Raw genomic sequence first — 23129 nt, 5'->3', positions numbered from 1 at the left:
CTTTGGCCCAGGGCGTGATCCTTGGGGCTCCCCTGCTTCTCCCTGTTACGTCTCGGCCCCTCTCTGTGTCTCTAATTAATAAATTCATTAGAAAAATGATGGAGGCATGAAGGACTGATCAGCGTGGGACTGGTGTATCTGGAAGGTCCCTCCCATTCTATCACCTACTAATTCAATGTTTATTGAGTGTCTACTAATTGCGCTGGGCTTCAAAGCTAAACCCTGGAGCGACAGCAGCAAGAGACAGTCCCTGCTGCCCTGGAACCCTGCAATTGCAAACATAATAAGGACGATGATGGTTATAGGGGAAGCGCTGTGGAAAGAGGATGGAAGGGTGTTCTAAAGAGGGGAGATCTCATAAGCCTAAAGGCTAGAGAGATTTTTAGCATGAACCCACAGAACTTTTTTTTTTTTATTCTATTTATTTATTCATCAGAGACACAGACTCAGAGAGGCAGAGACACAGGCAGAGGGAGAAGCAGGCTCCATGCAGGGAGCCTGATGCGGGACTGGATCCCAGGACTCCAGGATCACGCCCTGGGCTGAAGGCAGGCGCTAAACCGCTGAGCCACCCAGGGATCCCCCGAGCCCATAGAACTTTATGCGTGATGGAAATGTTCCATTCTGCACTGCTCGGTATGGTAGCCACTAGCCACACAAGGCTTTTGAGTCCTCGAAATGTGGCTAGTGAGAGCGAGCAATTGAATTTTCTGTTTTATTTACTTCTAATTCATTTAAACAGTGACATACTAGCCACTATCCTATTGGACAGAGCAGGAGACTTGTCTCTCTTAAAATAGGAAACCCAAAGTAGATACAACACTAATTAATGTCTCCTTTAAGCTATCCTCGTCTGTATCCACTTTCATTTTTGGGTCTGCTACGGTGAAGAATTTAATAGGAAGCAGCATTACTGTGAAAACCAGAAGTCTGGGACAGAAGTGAAACTTATAATTCAGTTCCGTCAGCCCCCTTTTGTTTAGCAAAAGTGCTGAGCACAGGGATCCAGAGATGAAGAGAAATGTTGTGTGCTCTCCGGAAACATTTAATTCAGGGGGTGGAGAGTATAAAATATGGGAGCTTGTATATGGTGAATGCACTGAGCTTACAAAGGCAGGAAAGTGGGAACTGAGGGTTTTGGAAACTATGGGTGGACATATGAGAGGAAATCCTTGAGACCTGGACAATGAAATGTGAGGAGGGATTTGATAGAGGAAGAAGCAGAGGTAGAATAGTGGAAGCCCTGGGAGCAGGAGTCCAAAGGTGAAGAGATATGGAAGGTTCTGTGTGCTGGGGGTTAAGGGCATGGAGAACAGAAGTCACCCTGAATCTAGAAAGGCAGATAAAGAGTGAATTAGGAAAGTCTTTGTTTGCTTCAGTGAGGTGTTTGTCCTGTATCCCACAGACACATAGAGCCCGGGGAAGTTTGTTAAACTGGCAATTAGCCAAATCAAATATGTGCTTGGCAGGACCACCTTTCAGTGAGGAGGAATTGATAATAGGCAAACCAGTTAGAGGTGATGCAATCTGCTGGTTATGGGATAACGAAAACAGTAAACTTGATAGCCTTGAATTTTAAAAATAGAATATTTTTGAAATGCTAGAAGTGTTTTTATTGCATTGCCTTTAATACAATGCAGATCCAATATAAGGCACTTTAATAATTGAGGTATACAGGAAATGAGCGAATTTTAAATGTTTAAGCTGAATTTTTACTTACATTTATACCTGTGTAATTAATTACCATCTAAAGAAATCTGGAACATTTCCAGAATCCCAAGGGTTCTCTCCTATCAGTATACCTTTGCTTTCCCTCCCTCCCTCCAAAATTTCTATTCTGACTTCTATTACCATAAAGTAGATTTTGTCTGTTCTTGAATTTCATATAAATGGAATGGTTTTTGTCTCTGCAGTGTTGTATTTCGTTGTATAAATACACCATAAATTATTTATCTATTCTCTTGATGAAGGACATTTGCATTGTTTCCAGTTTTTAGCTATTAAAATAATGGAATGCAATGAACATTTATGTACCTATCTTTTGATATATAAATGTACATAATTCTCTTGGATAAACACGTAGGAGTAGAAATGATAGGTCATAGGGTAGGTATATGTTATACTTTAGTAGATAAGCAGAATTGTTTTTTATTTTTGTTTTTAGTATGGTTGACACAGGAGATAAACAGTTCTGATCAATTTACAAACCTGCAAGCAATGTTTCAAAGTTCTAGTTGCTTTATTTCCCTGGTATTTTCTGTTTAATTTTAGCCATTCTGGTGGTGGGTTTGTAATAAATGGTAAAAATCATTTCAGATCAGCATACTTAAAACCTGAGGCTTATCAGCTGACCTCCATACAAGGTAAAAGCTATTGTTAAGCGAGAAGATTGAATTTTGCCTCAGATCCTCCATAAGAAAGATCCAAAGGAAGAGGGCCTATTCAGCCTGGTTCAACTAACCACGGTTAACTTACTGGAAGCTTCTCTTGGCCTGAGTTTCCATATCCATCAAATGAGTTAGAGTCGGTCCTTTCTGATGATCTTATTAGCTATTTCTAAATTTTCCTGCAAAAAGGCCAGTTTTTATGGACCCCTCTCTCCAGGAGAAATCCAGTAAGAAAAAAATTGAAATAAGGAAATGAGTAGCATCCGGGTAAACTATAAAACTAAAAGATGGGAGAGAGCATAAAAAGGCAGAGCCAGGTAACATTGCCAAGCTAAAGTAAGTAAAGCTAAGGTTTTTATGATAATACTAGTCAAATAAAAATGCAAATGAAGCACTGTCTGTGTGTCCTGCCTTCTGGATGCAGCCTTCCCATCCCGAAAAGCCAGGGCCATCTCTCTCTTCTCAGGCCACAGGAGGCATTTGCTGAATACTTGTTATGGATGAAGCACACGCTCAGTGCTTAAAGCTTTTTTCCAGCCTTTGATAGGCAATCATGCACATTCTCCTTGTTCACCTTTTTAAGAATCTTCCATTCCTGGAAGAAGTTTTAGAAGATGAGCTGTAGAGTTTGGCCGTTTTGTGCCTTACCCTGAATCACCCAGCTGAATATCCTTAACCAAAATCCTGTTTGTCTATCTAGACAGCACAAAGCTGAGAGTAGAGAGGAAACTCACTGGGTCAGCCCCAGCGCCTACTGGGACGTTGTCTGAACCCAGCTCATATCCCTGTAACCTCCTAGCTATCCCAGGAGGGTGGGCGCTGCAACCAGTCATTGACAGAAAAAAACTTCCCCTCTGTCTCTGTCAATCTATAGTTTAGAAAAATATGCAAAATGACCCCATCTCAGGCTCAACCTTTCTTGGGTATGGGAAGTGGCCTTTGCACTCTATTCAGTTTGATCTACCTAATAATTCCTGACCCTCTGAACTGCCTGCATGGTTGCCAGGTGCAGAGAGTTGGTATGCTACCCTTTGTGTAAAACACAGTGGAATAGTAGAAGGAATAATCATCTATCTATATGCATTTGTTTATATATCATAAAATATTACTGGAAAGTATATCCAAGTAACAATTAACACCAGTTTCTTGTGGAGAAGGAAACTGGGTAATAGTAGAGGACCCATATAGTAGAATTTTTTTTTTACTGTATGCCTTTCCATATGTCAAAATTTTGGAGTCATGTGGTAATATTACCTACTCAAATATTTAAATATGGAAAAGAAAATCAATAGAAAAATGCCCTTTTTTTATTATTGGAGCTTGGTTTGTGCTGTGCTCCCCAAAGGTACAAAATATGAGGGAAGTGGAAAAAAAACTCAAGCCCACCATATCCTGTAATCAGCTTCTATTAGGTGTGCATTATATGCTTATAATCTATTTCCTTAACTAGATTGTAAATCTCTCTAGAACACAGATTGCTGCCTTTTGGTATCCTATAGCATCTAGTGCAATGTGTTTCAGAGAGTGGATGCTTAAAATATACTTGTGGACAATAATGCCCAGTGATAGAAAGGTTTTAGTGAAATTGGCACACCCATACTTAACGTAGCTAAGAGCCATATAAATTTGTGGATCATTTTAGAAAGCAGTTGTGCAATATGTAACAAGAAAAATGGGATGTTCAACTGATTGGCCTAGTAATTCTCTTTTGGGCATTTTATTTTAAAAACAGTGTTAAGAGTGGCATCTGGGTGGCTAAGCCAGTTAAGCGTCCAACTCTTGGTTTCGGCTCAGGTCATAAGCTCAAGGTTGTCAGATCAAGTGCTCAGTTAGGCTCCACGGTCAGCATAGAGTCTGCTTGCGATTCTCTCTCTCTCTCCTTCCCTCTGCCCCATTCTCTGCTCACTCACTCACTCTAAATAAATAAATAAATAAATTTAAAAAAATAAAAATAACTTCAAGAAAGGAGGATGTATATATAAAGACGTCCAAGAGTTACATGGTATAACATTAGAAATTACACAAGGAGAATGACCAAATGAATGGTAGTATAACTACTAAAGGGAAAAACAATACAGCAATTCAAAATGGTGAATTAGAAACTAGCAATATTGAAAATGTTTATGAGGGCAGCCCGGGTGGCTCAGTGGTTTAGTGCCGCATTCAGCCCAGGGCGTAATCCTGGAGACCCAGGATCGAGTCCCATGTCTGGCTCTCTCCATGGAGCCTGCTTCTTCCTCTGCCTGTGTCTCTGCCTCTCTCTCTCTGCGTGTGTGTCTCTCGTGAATAAATAAAAAATATCAAAAAAAGAGAATGTTTATGAAAAAATACAAAAATTCCAGTTATGGGAGTTCCTGGCTGGCTCAGTCAGAGAACATGCAATTCTTGATCTCTTGGTTGTGAGTTAAAGCCCCATGGTGGGTGTAGAGATGACTTAAATAAAAATTTAAAAACTTTTAAAAATTCCAATTACAACTTTACACAATGCTACAATACAGGGAGGTATTTTGTGCTTTTGTTTTCCTTCTTTACAATCCTTGATCCTTCCCAATTTAGGGGGCTAGGGTGTGACAAGCCTTGCTCTTCTGCAGTTTTAATGATGGGAACAGAGAACAGAGACATCAAATTTTTCTCTCTCTTTTTTAAAGATTTTATTTATTTATTTATTTATTTATTTATTTATTTATTTATTTATTTATTTATGAGAGAGAGAGACAGATAGAGGGAGAAGCAGGCTCCCCACTGAGCAGAGAGCCCAATGTGGGACTTGATTCCAGGATCCTGGGATCATGACCTGGGCTGAAGGCAGACGCTTAACCAACTGAGCCACCCAGGTGCCCCAAATTCTTCTCTTTAAACCTGGATGCACATGTAAAACAGAAAATATATGGGGGGGGGATGGACTAAATGGGTGATGGGTAATAAGGGGGGCACCTGTGATGAGCACAGGTTGTTATATGTAAATGATGAGTCACTAAATTCTACTCCTGAAACCAATCCTACACTATATGTTAACTAATTTGAATTAAAATTAAAAATAAACAAAATACAATAAAATATTTGGAATAATATGTAGACTTAAAAAAATAAAGTCAAAAGAGAAGTAAGGGACTCTGCTCAATGGAATTTACACAAATGATAAACCTGACTTTGGAGTTCAGTAAAACCCCAGGAGGATTTTTATAAAGATTGACTGATTGATTGCTTGATTTATTTTTTTATTTTTTTTTATTTATTTATTTTTTTAAATTTTTTATTTATTTATGATAGTCACAGAGAGAGAGAGAGGCAGAGACACAGGCAGAGGGAGAAGCAGGCTCCATGCACCGAGAGCCCGACGTGGGATTTGATCCCGGGTCTCCAGGATGGCGCCCCGGGCCAAAGGCAGGCGCTAACCCGCTGCGCCACCCAGGGATCCCCTGATTGCTTGATTTAATAAAGATTTTATTTGTTTGTTTGAGAGCAAGCTCATGAGAGCATATAAGTAGGAGTGAGGCAAAGGGAGAGAGAGAGAGAGAGAGAATCTCAAGCAGGCTTCAGGCCCAGAGTGGAACCAGATAAAGAGCTGAGATAATGACTTGAGCCAAAATCAAAAGTAGGATAATTAACCAACCTAGCTACCCACGCACCCTGAAAGATTTATTTGTTTGTTTGTTTGTTTGTTTGTTTGTTTGAGGGAGAGAGCCGGCAGAGGAAAGGGTAGAGAAAGAGGAATAGAGAACCCTCAAGCCAACTCCCCACTGAGTGCAGAACCCAACATGGGACTTGATCCCAGGACCCTGAGACCATGACCTGAGCCCAAATCAAGAGCAAGCCGCCTAACTAACTGAGCCTCCCAGGTGGGTTTTTTTAAAAGGAGCAGGGGAACCAAGGGAGTGTCCTTGAGAAGGAGCCTGAATCTTGCCTTCACTTCCTCTTAAGGGAATAGTGGATCTCCCCTCGACACTCATGAAGGTTTAGGGATCTAGGGAAAGAAAAGACCTGTGCTCATGCCCAGGCATTAGTGCAAGGCCCTAGAGAAGCAGTCATCTAGTGGGGATAAAGGTTGAAGATTGGTAAGAGGGCCCAAGGCTTTCTCGATGTGGGTAAAGCTGAGGGAGAATTTGTGAGAAGGGCCAATAACTGGGCAGAGAGGAACAGAACAGTGTGAACTGCCAACTAGAGACTAAGAGACAACAGATCTCATGATCTGTTAGGTACCTCATGAATAGGGAGAAGGTCATACCCGAGGATTAGGGGGTATGTTTGTTCCCTACTGCAGCCGTAACGAAATAGCACAAATTGGGGGTGGGGAGGCTTAAAACAACAGAAATCTATTTTCTTACAGTTCTGAAGGCTAGAAGTCAAAAATCAAGATGCTGGCAGGACCATGCTCCCCTGAAGTTTCTAGATAAGAATCTCTTCTGGTGGTTCTGGCAATCCTTGATGCTCTTTTGCTTATGCAAGATCATGCCAGTCTTCACCTCTATTGTCACATGCTCTTCTCTGTGCATATACCTGTTCTTATTTCCTCATATGGCCTTCTTTTTTTTCTCTCTTTCTCTTTTTTTTTCTCATATGGCCTTCTTATAAGGACACCAGTCAATGGATTGGGGACCCACTCTACTCTAACATGATCTTACCTTTACTAATAACATCTTCAAAGACCCAATTTCAAAAAAAAAAAAAAAACCCAATTTCCAAATAAGGTCACATTATGAGGTTCTGGATGGACATGGATCTGGGAAGGACACTATCCAAACCAGTACAGCTGGGATGAAGGAGGTTTTTAAGAGATCCTGGTATAGAACAGGGACTGGCCATCATCTCCTTCACCAGGACAGATATGGAATTGAATGATTGACTTTGCCTGGAATTAATCAAGATTACACTTTCTACTGTTAAGTGAAATGGGCCATGTAAATACAGGTTGGGTTGAATTATGGAAAAACTTAGGAAATTAAATGTAGTACAAATCTGTATGTGGCTTGAAAATATTGCTTCTTCTACATATGAAAATATGTATACAAAACAAAAAAATTATGGTAGGGTAGTGGAATGATGAGTGGATCTTTCTATAATGATTTCAGAATGTTGTGTTCAAATTGGAAGAATGATGCTTGTTGTTTGGAGGTGATACAGGTAGTGCTATCCAGCAGGACTTTGAGCATGCCCCTCGGAAGCCAGAGTTCCCAGATTTTTCTCTTCCTGTGATTTGGGTCTTGCTCTAAACCTACCTTCTAGATTAGTACATGTGGTTGACTGATTGTGGGAGTTCATGTGAGAGTTGCCAATAAGCAGCTGTGTGACTTTGGGCAAGTCACACTCCTTCTTTGGCTTCTGTTGTTCTTTCTGTGAAATAAAAGAATCAGGCTTAATCATCTCCAAAATCACTCTCAATGTGTTGATTATGTGATTCTTTGATTTTAGGTGTAGGTATAGATGTAGTGTGTGTGTGTGTGCGTGTGTAAAGATCAGATAGATGAGGGACATGAGGGACAGAGCCAGGATGGTCTTTCCTGGGGATATGGCTCCAGCCTCAATAGCAGATCCCTGGGACACATCCAGGGCTCATGTTTACCTTTGCTGCCTCTTATTTCCTTTCCTTCCTCCTCAGAGGAAAGGTTTCTGTTATCTCCATCATCACCATCATTCATAAATAGAATTAATAAATGGAATGCTTAATGTGCGCCAGGCATTGCTAAGCACTTTAAACACATTATATATTTCATTCATTCATTTCAGTGATGTTACTGAACTCATTTTACGGATGAGAGAAACCAAGCTTAGGAAAGCCCAATATCATTGTTAGTAAGGAGAGGATGTGAGCCAGGATGCGAACCCATATCTGGATGATTCCAGAGTGCATGCTCTTACCCGTGAGTACCAGAGGGGAAGTACCACTGCTTAAAGATCATGGAGTGTTAGACACAGAAGGGCTGTCAAGGTTGGTCTCTGATGAGGCCAGTGTAGAAAACTGTTAGGGTCTCTAAAATGTAAGCCCAGGGATGCCTGGGTGGCTCAGCGGTTGAGCGTCTGCCTTCAGCCCAGGGCGTGATCCTGGAGTCCCGGGATCGAGTCCCACGTCAGGCTCCCTGCATGGAGCCTGCTTCTCCCTCTGCCTGTGTCTCTGCCTCTCTCTCTTTCTCTGTGTCTCTCATGAATAAATAAAATATTTAAAAAAAAATAAAATAAAATGTAAGCCCAGATCTAGACAAGAACCTGATTGCCTCAAACAGGCACAGCTTCAGGATGCAGCCCAGATTTCCCTAAGAATGGTTCTCACTTGGCCTTGCTACCTTAGCTTTTACTCACACTTACTGCCTGCCATCCATTATGCCAGAACATGACTATTTTGTCATAAAGGTACAGATCTGTGTCAACATTGCCTGCTATTTATTTAGCCTTATGTGCTAGACAAGTTGCCTTTTACTGATGAATTCCTAGTGCAAGGCCCCAAAAAGCTGACTAGGCTTTGTCAAGCACACACACAGGCTTGGCAAGACCCAGGACTGACTGAGTCAGCCAGTAAAGATACAACGAGCCACTTTAGATTTGGACAGTTTATTACTTACCTATACAACAAAAGGAAGAATGCATTAGGGTGCCAGCTGCCAGTAGTCCTTGTCCCACAGAGAAACAGAGAATACTGAAACAGAAGGGGCAAACGACTGCAATGTGAGTTGTGGGATACCCAGCCACTGAAGAGCCAATTCTAGACTGTAGCTAAGTGGTTCTTATATTATTTTGCAGCTCTATTCCGACAGAGTAGGGCAGAAAACCCACACCTCAACAGAATCTGGGAGATGAGAAACTGTCAGGAGAGATTGCCTTAATATCCTCATAAGCTTCCCATCCTCTGCCCTTCTGGAAGGATCACAAAGCATTCTGCTAAGATTCAGATAACCTTTGGTTCAAGGCCCATGAGGTTGACATGTGAGGTTGCCAGAGTACATGATAGAGATACTACCCTACAGCTTTCTCTGGTTTGAGGCTTTTTAAGCCCACCCAGAGAAAATGTGATTGAAAACCAAGAAATCTGATCTAAATCAATCCATAATTAGCCAAATGACTTAACCTCTCCAGAGTTTTTTTTTAATCCATAAAATTATATATTTTTTGTTTGCTTGCTTTTTGGGAGGTCTTTTCCCTCTTATTAGGATGTAAACTGCTCAAAGGGACCTTATCTACTTTATTCAGTATTGTAGCCTCAGTGCTTAGAACAGTGATAGGCACATGGCAGCAATTTAACAAACACCTGGTTGAATGAAATGAACTGCAAGATAGTACATCGTATTTTGTTAGTATGCGCATATGCATTCAAAACCTTAAAACCCACTTTCAGGTCATTTGCAGAAAATTCACAGAGAAGTCCCAGTGGAAGTGACTGTACCTTTCTTTTAAGGGAGATCAATGGGGTGGAAAAGGGCTTCAAAGTGAGTAACTACATAATGAGGTATGGAACATGGCACCCAAATGGGCCTTTTATTAGTGCTATTATAATAAATCCTAATGACACACACCTCTGACACATTGTTCCTTGTAATAATAGGAAAGACCCGAGACGCCCAGTTTTCCCACTGTTTTGATCTACACCTGCCACTTTCCCAATCATCCCCAGGCTCCCTTTTTCCTCTTTTCCTTTTTCTTTTTTTTCCAGCCAATGCATGGTGTAAAATAGGACAAAAACTGCGGGTCAAGGGACCTGCTTCTGGTTGCAAGTATAGCAAGTCACTCACTTCTGTGCCCTAGCTCCCACTCTCATTTTTATGTGTTGTGACACATAGGGTTTTCCTCAATTATCACTGATGTGTTATATCTCTTCTACAGGTAAAGAAAGCATGGCTCTAAAAAAAAAAAAAAAAAAAAAAAAAAAAAAAAAAAAAGCACGGCTCAAAGAGATTGAGTGACCCGCTAAAGATCCCTAATGAGTAGGAGAGCCACGCTTTCTCTTAGTGCAGATTTCTTTTCACCACGACAGTGAGCCGCTGAGAAGACCCCCCATGGCCTCGGTCCCTCTCCCCTCTGTCACTTCCATGAAGGGTGGGCTTGTTCCCTGCTCTGATCTCAGCGTCTACAACGCAGCTTGGCACATAGCAGGCGCTCAATATAGATTTGTTGAATGGGAAAAATAAAAGGGTAAGTAGAGACGCGCCACAGTGCGTCCCTGCGACTTCAAGCAAGTCGATGACTGTTTCTGGGGTTCATCTCTGTCCCCGTTCCCCCGGCCCCCCCCGCCCCCAGCCGGCAGCCGTCCGATGCCCGAGCCCACTTCGTTCCTCCAGCCACCAGGTGGCACTGTGGCGAAGCACCCCACCCAGCAGGGAGCGGCGCCCTTCTTGGCCTCGCCGGGCCTTCGTTGGTCGGAGGGCGGGTCCCGAGGAACCGGAAGTGCCGAGGCGCAGCCGCCGCCGCCGTTGCCGCCGCCGCCGCCGCCGCCTTTAAGTGCCGTGTTCGCCGCCTGGGTTACCGCCGGCTCCGTCGCCGAGGAAGCCGCCGCAGCCGGGCCGGGAGTGGAGGCGGCGCGGCATGAAGCGGCGCAGGCCCGCTCCGTAGCACGCGTCGGGACGCTCCGGGCGGGGCCGGGGGGGAAGGTGCAGTATCCGCTCCCTCTCCTTCCCCTTCGCCCGCGAGGCCTGGGCCCCGGCCCGGCGGGCCCGCTCCGCCTCACGGGGGAACCGCCCGGCGCGCTCTCCGGGGTAGCCGGCTCTGCGCGCCGCCCCGCGCGGGTCACAGCTGGTGGCGGGGCCCGGCGTGCCGGAAGAGGAAGCCGAGGCTCTGGGATTCCGAGTCCACCAACGTCCACCAGGGCGCCCCGCCAGCGCCGGGTGCTGGCCCCTGGGCTTCCACGTCCGTTATCTTAATTGAGCCTCGCTGGGGTGGGGAGCCAGGTATTGCCCGGGCTTACGGAGGAGGAAGCGGAAGCCCGCACCGAGGCGAAAGGATCCGCCTAAAGTTGGACTGTGGCGGATCGGAACCGGACTGAGATTTTCCTGGCTTCGCAGCCGGTGTTTTTTGTCCTTCCTCCTGCCTCACTCTAGATCGATTCCCTCCTTGCTCGATGGCCCCTTCTCATCCTGTTTCACCCTCCACCCCGAGGGGCAGGATAGCTACAGTCCCCTGCCCCCACCTCTCCCTCCACACACTTTCTAAGACTTGGCATCGCCCCTCCCCCCCATTGTCTATCCTCAGCATTCTCTGCTGCACCTGTCCTCCTCCTCTTCTTCCCCCCTTCATAGCTTTCGAGTTCTTTGCCCAGTCTGTTTTAATGAACCTCCCAGCGGGCTGTGGACCCGGAGGAGTGCAACAGTCAGGCATCAGTGAGGCATGGGGGTGCTCAACTGGGCGACTGTTTGACTCTTGGATTAAAAATAGGAATGACATTTGAGTAGGTCCAAATTCAGGAGTCCTGATGCTATTCTCTAACCCAAGATGCTCTTCTCTGAGTGAGGGGCTTGGTGCATGGGAAGGTGTCCTGACATCGTAGTCCATTGCTCTTATGCTAACATAACTTCACTGTTTTCCCTCCATTTGGCCACCACATCTCTCTCCATCAGCTACCTGGGCGATGAGAGCCCAGAATTAAAGCTGGTAACAAAGTCACAAGTGTAATCACAGATCCCCTTTTCTCTTTTACTAAGCCAGAATTTCAGCCAACTTAATGCTTCCTTTTTTATGGAAAAGTTACCTAATTATTTTCAGAATCTAGCTGGAAAGGCGCAAAAGTGGAATGCACTTAAAATGGATGGCACATTCTTGGTCTATGAAAAAAAAACTGCTAAATGCAACTTAGTTCCCTTTCCACAAAAATGGCCTGTTCTATAATTCTTACTGGTTGTTCTACCGAGTGTACTGTCTTCAACCAGTTCAGTATGTATTATTGAAAATAGTACAAGTGTATTAATGTAAAAGTAGGCTCATGGAATAAGTGTTACTAATCATCTGTCATTTTTGAGGATTTGCAATAGCCGCTGAGCAACCTCACGTTTGTGTGGCTTTTATGCTTTTTAAAGTTCTTCCATAATTTTCCTTTTAATGTATATCTAGATGTCAGGGTTTACCTTATTAGGATATCCTTTTGAGTAAATTAGGCTATATGTTCCTGAAATTTTTTAAAGGCTATAATTTTATACTAAAATGCAGATATTAAGTAATTCAGGCATTACAGTACACCAAGAAAAATATTTCTATATCAGCGTTAAATACTATTTGAGATTTTAGAGTTAATCTTTTTGGCCACATATGATCCATTTCAATAATGATCAACAGCCTTATAACTTATTTCATTATCCCGGTGAGCAGGGTTGGATGGTGAGAAAAGGAAAGACTCCTGTGAGAAGAGAGCAAGATGAGCAGAGGGATCTATGCTTGAAGTTGAGTCACTTGAAAAAGATCTCTTTGAATGTGGAAGAGGTCTGAGCAGATGAAAATACAATCAGGTAGGCACGAAGGAAGGGCCTTAAGTGAAGAGGTAGGTGGGGGAGTAAAGTATATGCAGTGTTGACAATGTATGCTGATTCTCTCTTCTAATTTTTGAAATTAGAATTTTGAGAATATTTCAATATAAGGTGTTAAAGAAATCTACAACTTAATTTTGTTACACATTTGTATAAATTAACATTATATAGTATATCTATCCTAGAAAATGTGGGGTATTTGTTTACTATAAACAGAGTAGTAGAATGTCATTTGAACAGTAAAAATCTGTGTGTGTGTGTGTGTACAGAGAGAGACAGAAATAGTCCAGAGACCCAATTCAGCAATAGCAGGTAATTTGCTATTAATGAGTGTGAGCTAATGCAACTTTGACATAGGAGAGATGTCAAGTTAATGGTGACTCAAGAAGCTGGCAGTAAGCCTTGGGAAGTCGGCCTGCTGAGCTTCCCAGTTCTATTCCCTAGCCTTATTCTTGTGAACAGTGGTTTGGACATGAAGTTCCAGATTTAACAGATGGAGAGCTGAGAAAAATGAGCACAGTTTGTGTGGCTTTTTCTCTCATTTGTCCCTCACTCTGTTAGAAATCAAACTAGATCCACTGACATTTGATAGAAATTAGGCCTCCCTCTAGCTTTTATTTTATTTTATTTAGATTTATTTATTTATTTATGAGAGAGAGAGAGAGAGAGAGAGAGAGGCAGAGACACAGGAGGAGGGAGAAGCAGGCTCCATGCCGGGAGCCCGACACGGGACTCGATCCCGGGACTCCAGGATTGCGCTCTGGGCCAAAGGCAGGCGCCAAACCACTGAGCCACCCAGGGATCCCCCTCCCTCTAGCTTTTAGATGGACAATCTTACTGTCATATACTGCCGCTTACTATCAGTGTGCTAAATAGCAGTTGAACTAAATGACTTTTTCTCTGCTGAGCTGTTAGGATTTTGATCCCTGGAGGTAAATGTTACAGGTTGGATACTTGATATAATTCTTGGATGAATTTTCTTTCTTTTTTTTTTTTTAATTCATTCATGAAAGACAGAGAGAGGGAGAGAGGGAGGGAGGGCCAGGCAGAGACACAGGCAGAGGGAGAAGCAGGCTCCATGCCAGGAAGCCGATGTGGGACTCGGTCTCAGGGTCCAGGATCACACCCTGGGCCAAAGGCAGATGCTAAACCGCTAAGCCACCCCGGGATCTCCCTGGATGAATTTTCTGTCACTTTTGCAGTACAGTTCACTGTAGCTTGAAAAAAGACAGACTATCCTGGCCACACAGTTCAGTTCATTTTGCATGCCATGATGCTCCCCTGGTGAACTAATTCACGACCTATACCTGCTAATTACTTTTTACTCTGTGGTTGGTAGTTACCCTGGACTCTTGTTAACTTGAGAAATTGAACTTTAAGAAAAGACATCATGTTAAATATACAACCATGCATTGATTCTTGTTCTAGAGGTAGTTACATAAATGTAATCTATTTCTTTCCCACATCCACAGGTTGCTCCAGAATATGTTGCTTCTTTTTGATAATTTCATGAATAGTGCATGTCAGAATATCACACAATGGCTTATGATGACAGTTCTTGTTTTTTTTTCTAATACGTTACTGCTTTAAATATTCAAGTATTGTTTGAATATTGAAATAAAGAAAAATACATCCTCTTCTGAATTTGTAAAATGAGAAGAAACATCATTAGTAGATGAAATATTAACATTGTTTTGGGGTTGAACTGGAAAATTGGGTTCAAACTTAATCAGAATATCAATAATACAAACATTAAATGCTTTTTTTTGCATAAACTACTTCAACTAAAGCCGCTTGAAGATAGTATCTTTTTTCTCTCATTTAATTATGAGAGTTAAAGTTACATAATCTGTAATAATAGTTACATAAATTCCATATAGTCGCCTAAAGTGATCGTGAGATAGTGATATCTAGGCAAGAGCAGAAGACAAAGAAAAACGTACCAGCCATTTAAGTCTTGTTATTTGGAGTTCCACTGAAACGGAAACAGTATTTATATTATCTTAATGAGTGCCCTAGGAAGTGTATTACAAGTACATTGTTTGCTGCAAGTTTAATACTGTTCTAATTGGTCGTGATTATTTCTGTTAACTGAAGTTCACGTTTATCAACTGTGTTACTTTTTTAAGTGCAAAAACACTTAACTCCCTTAGCACATTTAGATTCACTATTGACATACTCTTGGATGGAGCATTGCAGCCAACTGGCATATGGCCTGTTTCCTTCCAGTGTGGGAAAGAAAAAAGGAATTTTGGCAAGAGATATGTAAGGACAGCCTTTTATAAAAGTTCCTAAAGGGATTTATAGTCACAGTGAAACAGACATGACCTCATTTTTTTTAAATCTCATTTTTAAACTGAACACAGAGAAGATGGAGCTATTACTTTTCTTGCTAGGTTTCATTGCAACTGTGCTGAAGAGCATTTTTTCTTGCCTTTTTTGGTAGGGTGGGGGGAACACTATCAGACTATCATTCCCGTTAATATAAAGAAGAAGGCAGGCCTGTGAACAACTTCATGTGCCTTATTTTTCCAGGAAAATGCAACATGGCAGCAGCAATGGAAACAGAACAGCTGGGTGTTGAGATATTTGAAACTGCAGAGTGTGAGGAGAATATTGAATCACAGGATCGGCCTAAACTGGAGCCATTTTATGTTGAGCGATATTCCTGGAGTCAGCTTAAAAAGCTCCTTGCTGATACCAGAAAATATCATGGCTACATGATGGCTAAGGCCCCACATGATTTTATGTTTGTGAAGAGGAATGATCCAGATGGGCCTCATTCAGACAGGATCTATTACCTTGGTGAGTATGAAGTCATAGTTTCTGAGAGGAAATGCTGTTTTCATTCAAAATCCAGATACAATTGACACCCAAATTTTGTTGAGTAAATGATGGATCAGTAATGTTCCATTTAAAGGAATAAAATGCCTTTCTTTAGGAATGGTCAGATTAGGAACACAGACCATAAAACCACTCTTCAACACCTGCTGCTTTCATTTTTTTAAACCAAGCCTGGTTTTGATGTCTTTTTCCTGAACCTATTCACTCCAGATTTAAGATCTGAATTAAATGTATTATGCCACTGACTTCTTTGTCTATTACATTTTTTTAAAGATTTTATTTATTTTAGAGAGAGCATGTGAGAGAGCATGAGTAGGGGAGGGGCAGAGAGAGGGACCAGCAGACTCCAGGTTGAGCCCCTCACTGTCTCAGTCTCACAACCCTGAGATCATGACCTGAACCTAGATCAAGAGTTGGTCCCTGGGCAGCCCCGGTGGCGCAGCAGTTTAGCGCCGCCTGCAGCCCGGGGTGTGATCCTGGAGACCCAGGATCGAGTCCCACATCAGGCTTCCTGCATGGAGCCTGCTTCTCCCTCTGCCTGTGTCTCTGCCTCTCTCTTCGCTCTCTCTGAATGAATAAATAAATGAATCTTAAAAAAAAAAAAAAAGAACGACTAAGCCACCCCAAGTGCCTTTTGTTTATTAAATTTTTAAAAATAGGTTTACTCCTTTCTCCCAAGTTATTTCATTCACATACATATATATATTTTTAGAGATACTCTGCATTAGTCCACTTTAGTAATTATAGATGCATTCTTTTTTTTTAACAACCTAATACTATTTCATTTATAATAGTGCCATATTTACCTAACCATGCCTCTAATAAGGGACATACAGGTTTTTCTATTATACTGTTACAAAGATGAGGCAATGAATATCACTTTATTAGATCATTTTGTACATTTGTGAATTTATGAATAGGACTAATTCCAAAGAGTGGAATTGCTGGGACAGAAAGTATGTGTATTCTAAATTTTGGTTAATAATTGCCAACTTATCCTTCCAAGATTATAGGGTTTATATTCCTATCAGAATTGTCTCAGAATATCTGTTACTCCACACCTCTTCCAGTAGTGAGTAATCAGAGGGGATTTTTTGTTTGTTTGTTTTGTTTTTTTATCTTTTCTGGTCTGACTAGTGAACAGCAATCTCATTGTAGTTTTTTTTTTTTTTTTTAAAGATTTTATTTATTTATTCATAGAGACACAGCTAGAGAGAGAGAGACAGAGACACAGGCAGAGAGAGAAGCAGGCACCATGCAGGGAGCCCAATGTGGGACTCGGTCCAGGGTCTCCAGGATCACACCCCGGGCTGCAGGCGACGCTAAACCGCTCCGCCATCGGGGCTGCCCGTAGTTGGTTTTTTAAATTGAGGTATAATTGACATTATATTAGTTTCAGGTGTACAATATAAAGATTTGATACTTGTATACACTATTAAAGGATCACCAAGGCAAGTGATCTAGATATTTAGATATCTTTTATCTAGATATCTTTTATTTTACATAGTTAACAAAAAAGTTTTTTTCTTATGATGAGAACTTTAAAGATCGCTCTTAACAGTTTTCAAATATGTAATACAGTCTTACATAATCACCACTCTGTACATTACATTCCTATATCATTGTAATTCTAATTCCAATTATAAGTGAGGTTGAGCATCTTTTCACATATTTAAGAGACATCTATTTCCTTTTCTCTATTTATAACCATTGTCTATTTTTTATTGGATTGTGGGTGTTTTTCTTATTAAGCATTTTTTAAAAATTTGTATAATGAGGAAATTAACCCACTGTAGTATTTTCCCTTGAGGCTTAATTTGTCTTTTGCTTTTAGTGCCTTTTGCCATGTAGAAATTTGTGATTTTTTTTTTTTTTTTGATAGTTAAATTTGTACTTCTATGTAGGTTTTGGCATCCTAACTAGAAAGGCTGTCACAACTCCAGGATTATGTCTTTTAAAATCTTTGTTTTAACTTTCTGTTGGTTCCATTGCTCTGTCAGATGGAGTTCCAATACTATGTTGCTGCTACTGTTATTATCATGACTTTTTATGTTTTAACTGTTGGATAGCACTAGTCACCTTTCATCACTTTTTCATACCTGACTATTTTTGTTTGCTTGTTTTTCTTTTTTTAAAGTTTTTATTTATTTATGAGGAACACAAGAGAGAGAGAGAGGCAGAGACATAGAGAGAGAAGCAAGCTCCCTGTAGGGAGCCCGATGTGGGACTCAATCCCAGGATCCTGGGATCATGACATGAGCCAAAGGCAGACAGACACTCAACCATTGAGCCACCCAGGCATCCCAGTTTGCTTATTTTTCTGTGAGAACTTAAAATTAGCTTCTATAGCTTCTTTCTATATGCTGTTTTGGGATTACATTATATTTATGGGTGAAGTTGGGGAAAATTAACAATCTTTAAAATTTTGAGCTTTTCAAGAAAGTTGTATGACTTTTCATTTTTTCAAGTCTTTTTTTCTGAATCCTAATGCCTTAGTGTTCAAGTCTATTATATTCATCTGAAAGTTTTTTCTGTATAAATCCATTGTTTTAGGGACACCTGGGTGGCTCAGCAGTTGAGCATGTTAAAAAAAAAGTTTGTTTTTTTTTTTAAAAAAGATTTATTTATTTATTTGAGAGAAAGCACACACACAAAAGAGCATGGGCAGGAAAAGGGACAAAGGGAGAGGGAGAAGGGGAGAAGCAGACTCCCCGCTGAGGGTAGATCCCAACTCGGGTGGGTCTCTATCTCATCACCCTGAGATCATGATCTTAGCTGAAATCAAGAGTTGGAGGCTTCATTGACTAAGCCACACAGGTGCCCTGTTTGTTGTAAAATTTTTAATGTGAACACCAATAAGTGTGTTCTGTTGTGTCATCAAGAGAGAACCATTGGGAAAAGCTTGTCTTGTGGCTTATACAGAACTGGTGTGATGGGCAACTGAAATGATTGTGGGGAATGGCTCTAATTTGAAACTAGATGAGAGCCAGTTTTTTCGTGTTTGAAGGCTAAAGACTCCTAAGAAGGCTTAAGGAGGATATGATCACATTTTGTAAAAATAAATAAATTGTATTTTATTTACTAAGTTTTATCTATTTAATAATAAATAGATTTTATTTATTTGACAGGGAGAGAGAGAGAGAGCACAGAGGAAGCAACAGGCAGAGGGAGAAGCAGGTTCCCTGATGAGCAGAGAGCCAAATCCAAGGCTTTATCCCAGAACCCTGGGATCATGACCTGAGCTGAAGGCAGATGCTTAACTGACTGAGCCAAACAGGCCCCCCTCACATTTTGTGAAATTATGAATGGTATAGATAGGTGACTGCAATCCTAACAATTCTATGACAAAGTAACTCTGGAATATACAGAATAGATTTAAGACAAAGTCAGATGCTAGAGTGAATATTAGCTCATATCTAACTTTTTCTCCAAAAGGCAATACAAACTAAGTTTAAGAACAATTTAGGAAAATCACATAAAGGAAGATGTGACTATTTGGGGGCTTATCCCCAGCCTTTGCAAGGGTTAGCATGGAAGTTACCATGCCCTTCCACAGACTACCTTCTCTGGCATTATCAGAAACACTAGGCTGAAAATCATTTCTATCCAAGAGAGAGTACCTTGTTCATCCTGTGTGATTTATTATTCTCCTTCCTTCACCTTCCCATAGCTTTCTTGGAAATGATACCATCCTAGCGCCTTTTATGGTAGAAGGACTTTGTTTACTTTGAGTGTTCTTAGGTTCACATCTTCATAATCATAGTGTGTTTCTGTTCTCTTTTGCATATAGTTCATTCTACACTGCTGTAATATTCACATTCATTTACTGCATGATTTCACAGAATAGGCCTGACTTCTACTTAGGATAGCCCTCTTTACTTCACCCTTCCCCAATAAAGGACAAATCACATATCAGATTTTGTATTGTTTTAATGAGTATACTTTCATCTGAAATTTATTATTGACTATTGTTATAGGACATTTATAGTGACAAAAAACTAGAATTCAGTTAGACCTATGTATACTAATAAGTGTTTTAAATGATTTAGGAAGAAAAAGAATTTTAGTGATCTGTAATTTCATGAAGCACCCCCATTTGGAATTTCATGACTCTATTGCCAACTTGTAAGAGACTTACCAATTTTCAAAAAGCTAAAAATGACATTTGTCCTTATTTCATCTTATACACTTTTATGTTTGTTTTGAGAGGGACGAAGATCTAAATATTGAAATGAAACTTGAGCATTTTTCTGTGAAACCAGGGTTTTATTGAAGAAAATTTCTAAGGCAAATGGCACGTGCACCTCCTACTTATTAACCTTCTTATAGAGTGCAGGATTTTTGCAGTATATAGAAGGCATTATGGGGCACCTGGGTGGCTCAGTTGGTTAAGCAACCAACTCTTGATTTCAGCTCAGGTCATGATTTTGGGGTCCTGGGATTGAGCCCCACGTAGGGCTCATTGCACTCTGTGCAGAATCCACTTGAGGATTCTTTCTCCCTCTGCCCTTCCCCCGCTCATGCTTGCTCTCTGTCTCTGTAAAATGGGTAAGTAAATCTTTTTTTTTTTTTTTAAGAAGGCGTTGTGTACTTAGACTGTGATTGCAGTAGATTTCTATTTTTGAAAATTATATATAAATTATTGTTTTCTCTTATAGCTATGTCTGGTGAGAACAGAGAAAATACACTGTTTTATTCTGAAATTCCCAAAACCATCAACAGAGCAGCAGTCTTAATGCTCTCTTGGAAGCCTCTTTTGGATCTTTTTCAGGTAGGATTAAACATTACTATTCCTGTGATTTGGTGTACATTTTCAAATACTGTATTTACTAAGAGGCAGAAATTCAAACAGGGTTTTTTTTTTTTGAAAGTAGATGTTCATCAAATAGAATTAAAATATTTTTCTATTTTTGAACGTGTGGCTGTTAAATTCCATTTAATTCTCAACATCTGAAACTAAGGGATATTACAATTCTGATTTTTAAAACTACCTTCTCCCTGTTTAACCACTTTTCCCTTCTATAAACTTGTTAGTGGGCAACCCGGGTGGCTCAGATGGGCAGCCTGGGTGGCTCAGTGGTTTAGCGCTGCCTTCGGCCTGGGGCGTGATCCTAGAGACCCGGGAACGAGTCCCGCGTCGGGCTCTCTGCATGGACCCTGCTTCTCCCTCTACCTGTGTTTCTGCCTTTCTTTCTCTCTCTCTCTCTCTCTCTCTCTCTGATGAATAAATAAATAAAATCTTTTAAAAAACAAAACAAAAAAACTTGTTAGTTACATAGTTCTCACATTTTGGGGGAAGAATTGTTCATATAAAAGAAGTAATTATATTTCCAGAAAGTTTTTTTTTTAATTTTTATTTATTTATGATAGTCACAGAGAGAGAGAGAGAGAGAGGCAGAGACACAGGCAGAGGGAGAAGCAGGCTCCATGCACCGGGAGCCCGACGTGGGATTCGATCCCAGGTCTCCAGGATCGCACCCTGGGCCAAAGGCAGGCGCCAAACCGCTGCGCCACCCAGGGATCCCTATTTCCAGAAAGTTTTTTATTTAAATCTTTAAGTTGAATTTGTAGTTCTAATACTTAGTAACAGTCCTAACTTGAGGGTTAAATCAAAGTACAAACTTCAGTTTTTGTTTCTGAGTAGTAGAATTCAGTTTATGTAGAATCAAAGCTTGAGGGTTGTTTTTATATTTGTTTTTTTTGTTTTTTTTCACCAATATCTTATCTTTAGACAAAAAGCAAATAGTTCAAACACCCCAAGAACAAGATGATAACTTGGGTGTGATCTTTTGCCCTTTTGGTTCTCATTTATTATTTTACATTGAATACTTCCTTATTAAATAGTATTTTGGGTTAAATGAACTAAAATATATTCTTAGGAATTAAAAAAATAATTTGCATGATAACTAATGGTTTTGACTATAACTGTTAGGGCTGTTATTTTTCATATAGGCTTATGACTTTTCTTTAAAACAGAAAAAAATCCTTTTTCTAAGAACCAAAATAATGGTACTTTCCTCATGGAACAGTTTGGAAATTAATAAATCAAAGTTCTTTTTTATTTTAAACATTTATTATGGAAAATGCCAACTAGTAGAGTTATTTGTGATTATCAATAATTATCAAATCTTGGCCATTTGATTTCATTGTAGGCGTATCAGTACCCCATGTAGTCCCTACCCCCATCTCTTGGATTATTTTGAAGCAGAACCAAATATGTTGTTTTATTCCTAAATAAATTAGTACATGTATAAAGGGTACAAATTCTTTTTAGAGATTACCACAGTATTATTATCATAAACAGTTGATCTTTTCTTCATATGAAATATTCAACTAGTGTTCAAATTTCCCTGAGTTTTAAATAGTTTCTTTTTTTATACTTGATTTGTGCAAATAAATAATGTTCATATGTTACAATTGATTAATAGGTCTCTTAATTTTTTGGTTTGCCTTCCATCCTTTCTTTTCCCCATTGCACTTTATCTGTTGAAGAAACAAGCTCTGCTTTTGCTGATAGTTTATCCATGGTGTTATTTGATGTATTTTTCAGTCCCCTGTATTTTCTGTCAAAATGAATAGGTAGTTATATCTAGAAACGTGATCAGACCCAGGTTTGCTTTTTTTTTTGAAAGCAGAGTCTCGAACAGATATCTGTATACCCATGTTCATAGCAGCATTATTCACAATAGCCAAAAGGTGGAAACAACCCAAGTGTCCATGGACAGATGGATGGATAAACAATTGTGGTATATCCATACAATGGAGTATTATTCAGCCTTAAAAAAGAAGGAAATTCTAACATACCCCACAACGTCGATGAACCATGAAGACGTTATGATAAGTGAAATAAGCCAGTCACGAAAGGACAAATACTATATGATTCCACTTACATAGGTACCTAAAGTAGTCTAATTCATAGAGATAAAGTAGAAGGTGGTTGCCAGGGGCCGGGGGAAGGGAACACGAGGAAATGTTGTTTGACGGGTATAGAATTTCAGTTTTACAAAATAAAAATGTTCCAGAGATGGGTTACACAACAATGTGAGTATACTTAAACTATTGAACTGTACACTTAAAAACAGCTAAGATAGTAAATTTTACGTTATATTTTACCACAGTAAATACTTATCTACTTCATAGATAAGGTATGCTTCCATCAAGAGGCATATAGAACCTTATTTCTTGTGTGATGATAGCACCCTTTGATCATTGCCAAGATCCATTAATTAATTAGGAGTTATAAAACGGTGGTATTTTATCATTCCTTCTTCATTTATTAACCAAAATACTTCTATAAAAAGAAATTACTATTAAACAACTATTCAGTTATCCTGAGGTCTAATTCATAATGAAAAGACAGGATAGGGGCAGCCCTGGTGGCTAAGCGGTTTAACGCTGCCTTCAGCCCAGGGCCTGATCTGGAGTCCCTGGATTGAGTCCTGCATCGGGCTCCCTGCATGGA

At 40.4% G+C, this 23129-nt stretch overlaps 1 protein-coding gene and 1 long non-coding RNA gene across 6 annotated transcripts in view; one reads left to right on the top strand and one right to left on the bottom strand.

Moving 5' to 3' along the window:
• Positions 1–1968: 1968 nt before the first annotated feature.
• LOC140622771 (uncharacterized) lies at positions 1969–10216 on the bottom strand. The gene is made up of 3 exons (XR_012022445.1): positions 8942–10216; positions 7604–7718; positions 1969–2982 (listed from the first exon to the last, which is right to left on the bottom strand). It is a non-coding gene; the product is annotated as an uncharacterized lncRNA (long non-coding RNA).
• A 545-nt stretch (positions 10217–10761) lies between these two features.
• The window catches only part of DPP8 (dipeptidyl peptidase 8), an 81480-nt gene continuing 69112 nt past the window's right edge, over positions 10762–23129 (top strand). For 4 of the 5 annotated variants that reach the window (XM_072809183.1, XM_072809185.1, XM_072809181.1 and 1 more), the window contains exons 1-4: positions 11101–11257; positions 12669–12805; positions 15359–15628; positions 20326–20438. In XM_072809183.1, the coding sequence (XP_072665284.1) occupies positions 12769–12805; positions 15359–15628; positions 20326–20438 (420 nt within the window). In that variant the 5' untranslated portion in view covers positions 11101–11257; positions 12669–12768. Of the gene's footprint in view, positions 10961–11100; positions 11258–12668; positions 12806–15358; positions 15629–20325; positions 20439–23129 lie in introns of those variants that run through there. The other variant, XM_072809182.1, reaches the window with a different exon arrangement.

Source organism: Canis lupus, chromosome 32 (assembly GCF_048164855.1).
Source record: "Canis lupus baileyi chromosome 32, mCanLup2.hap1, whole genome shotgun sequence".
Lineage (NCBI taxonomy): Eukaryota > Metazoa > Chordata > Mammalia > Carnivora > Canidae > Canis > Canis lupus.
This window is presented reverse-complemented; position numbering and strand designations above follow the sequence as displayed.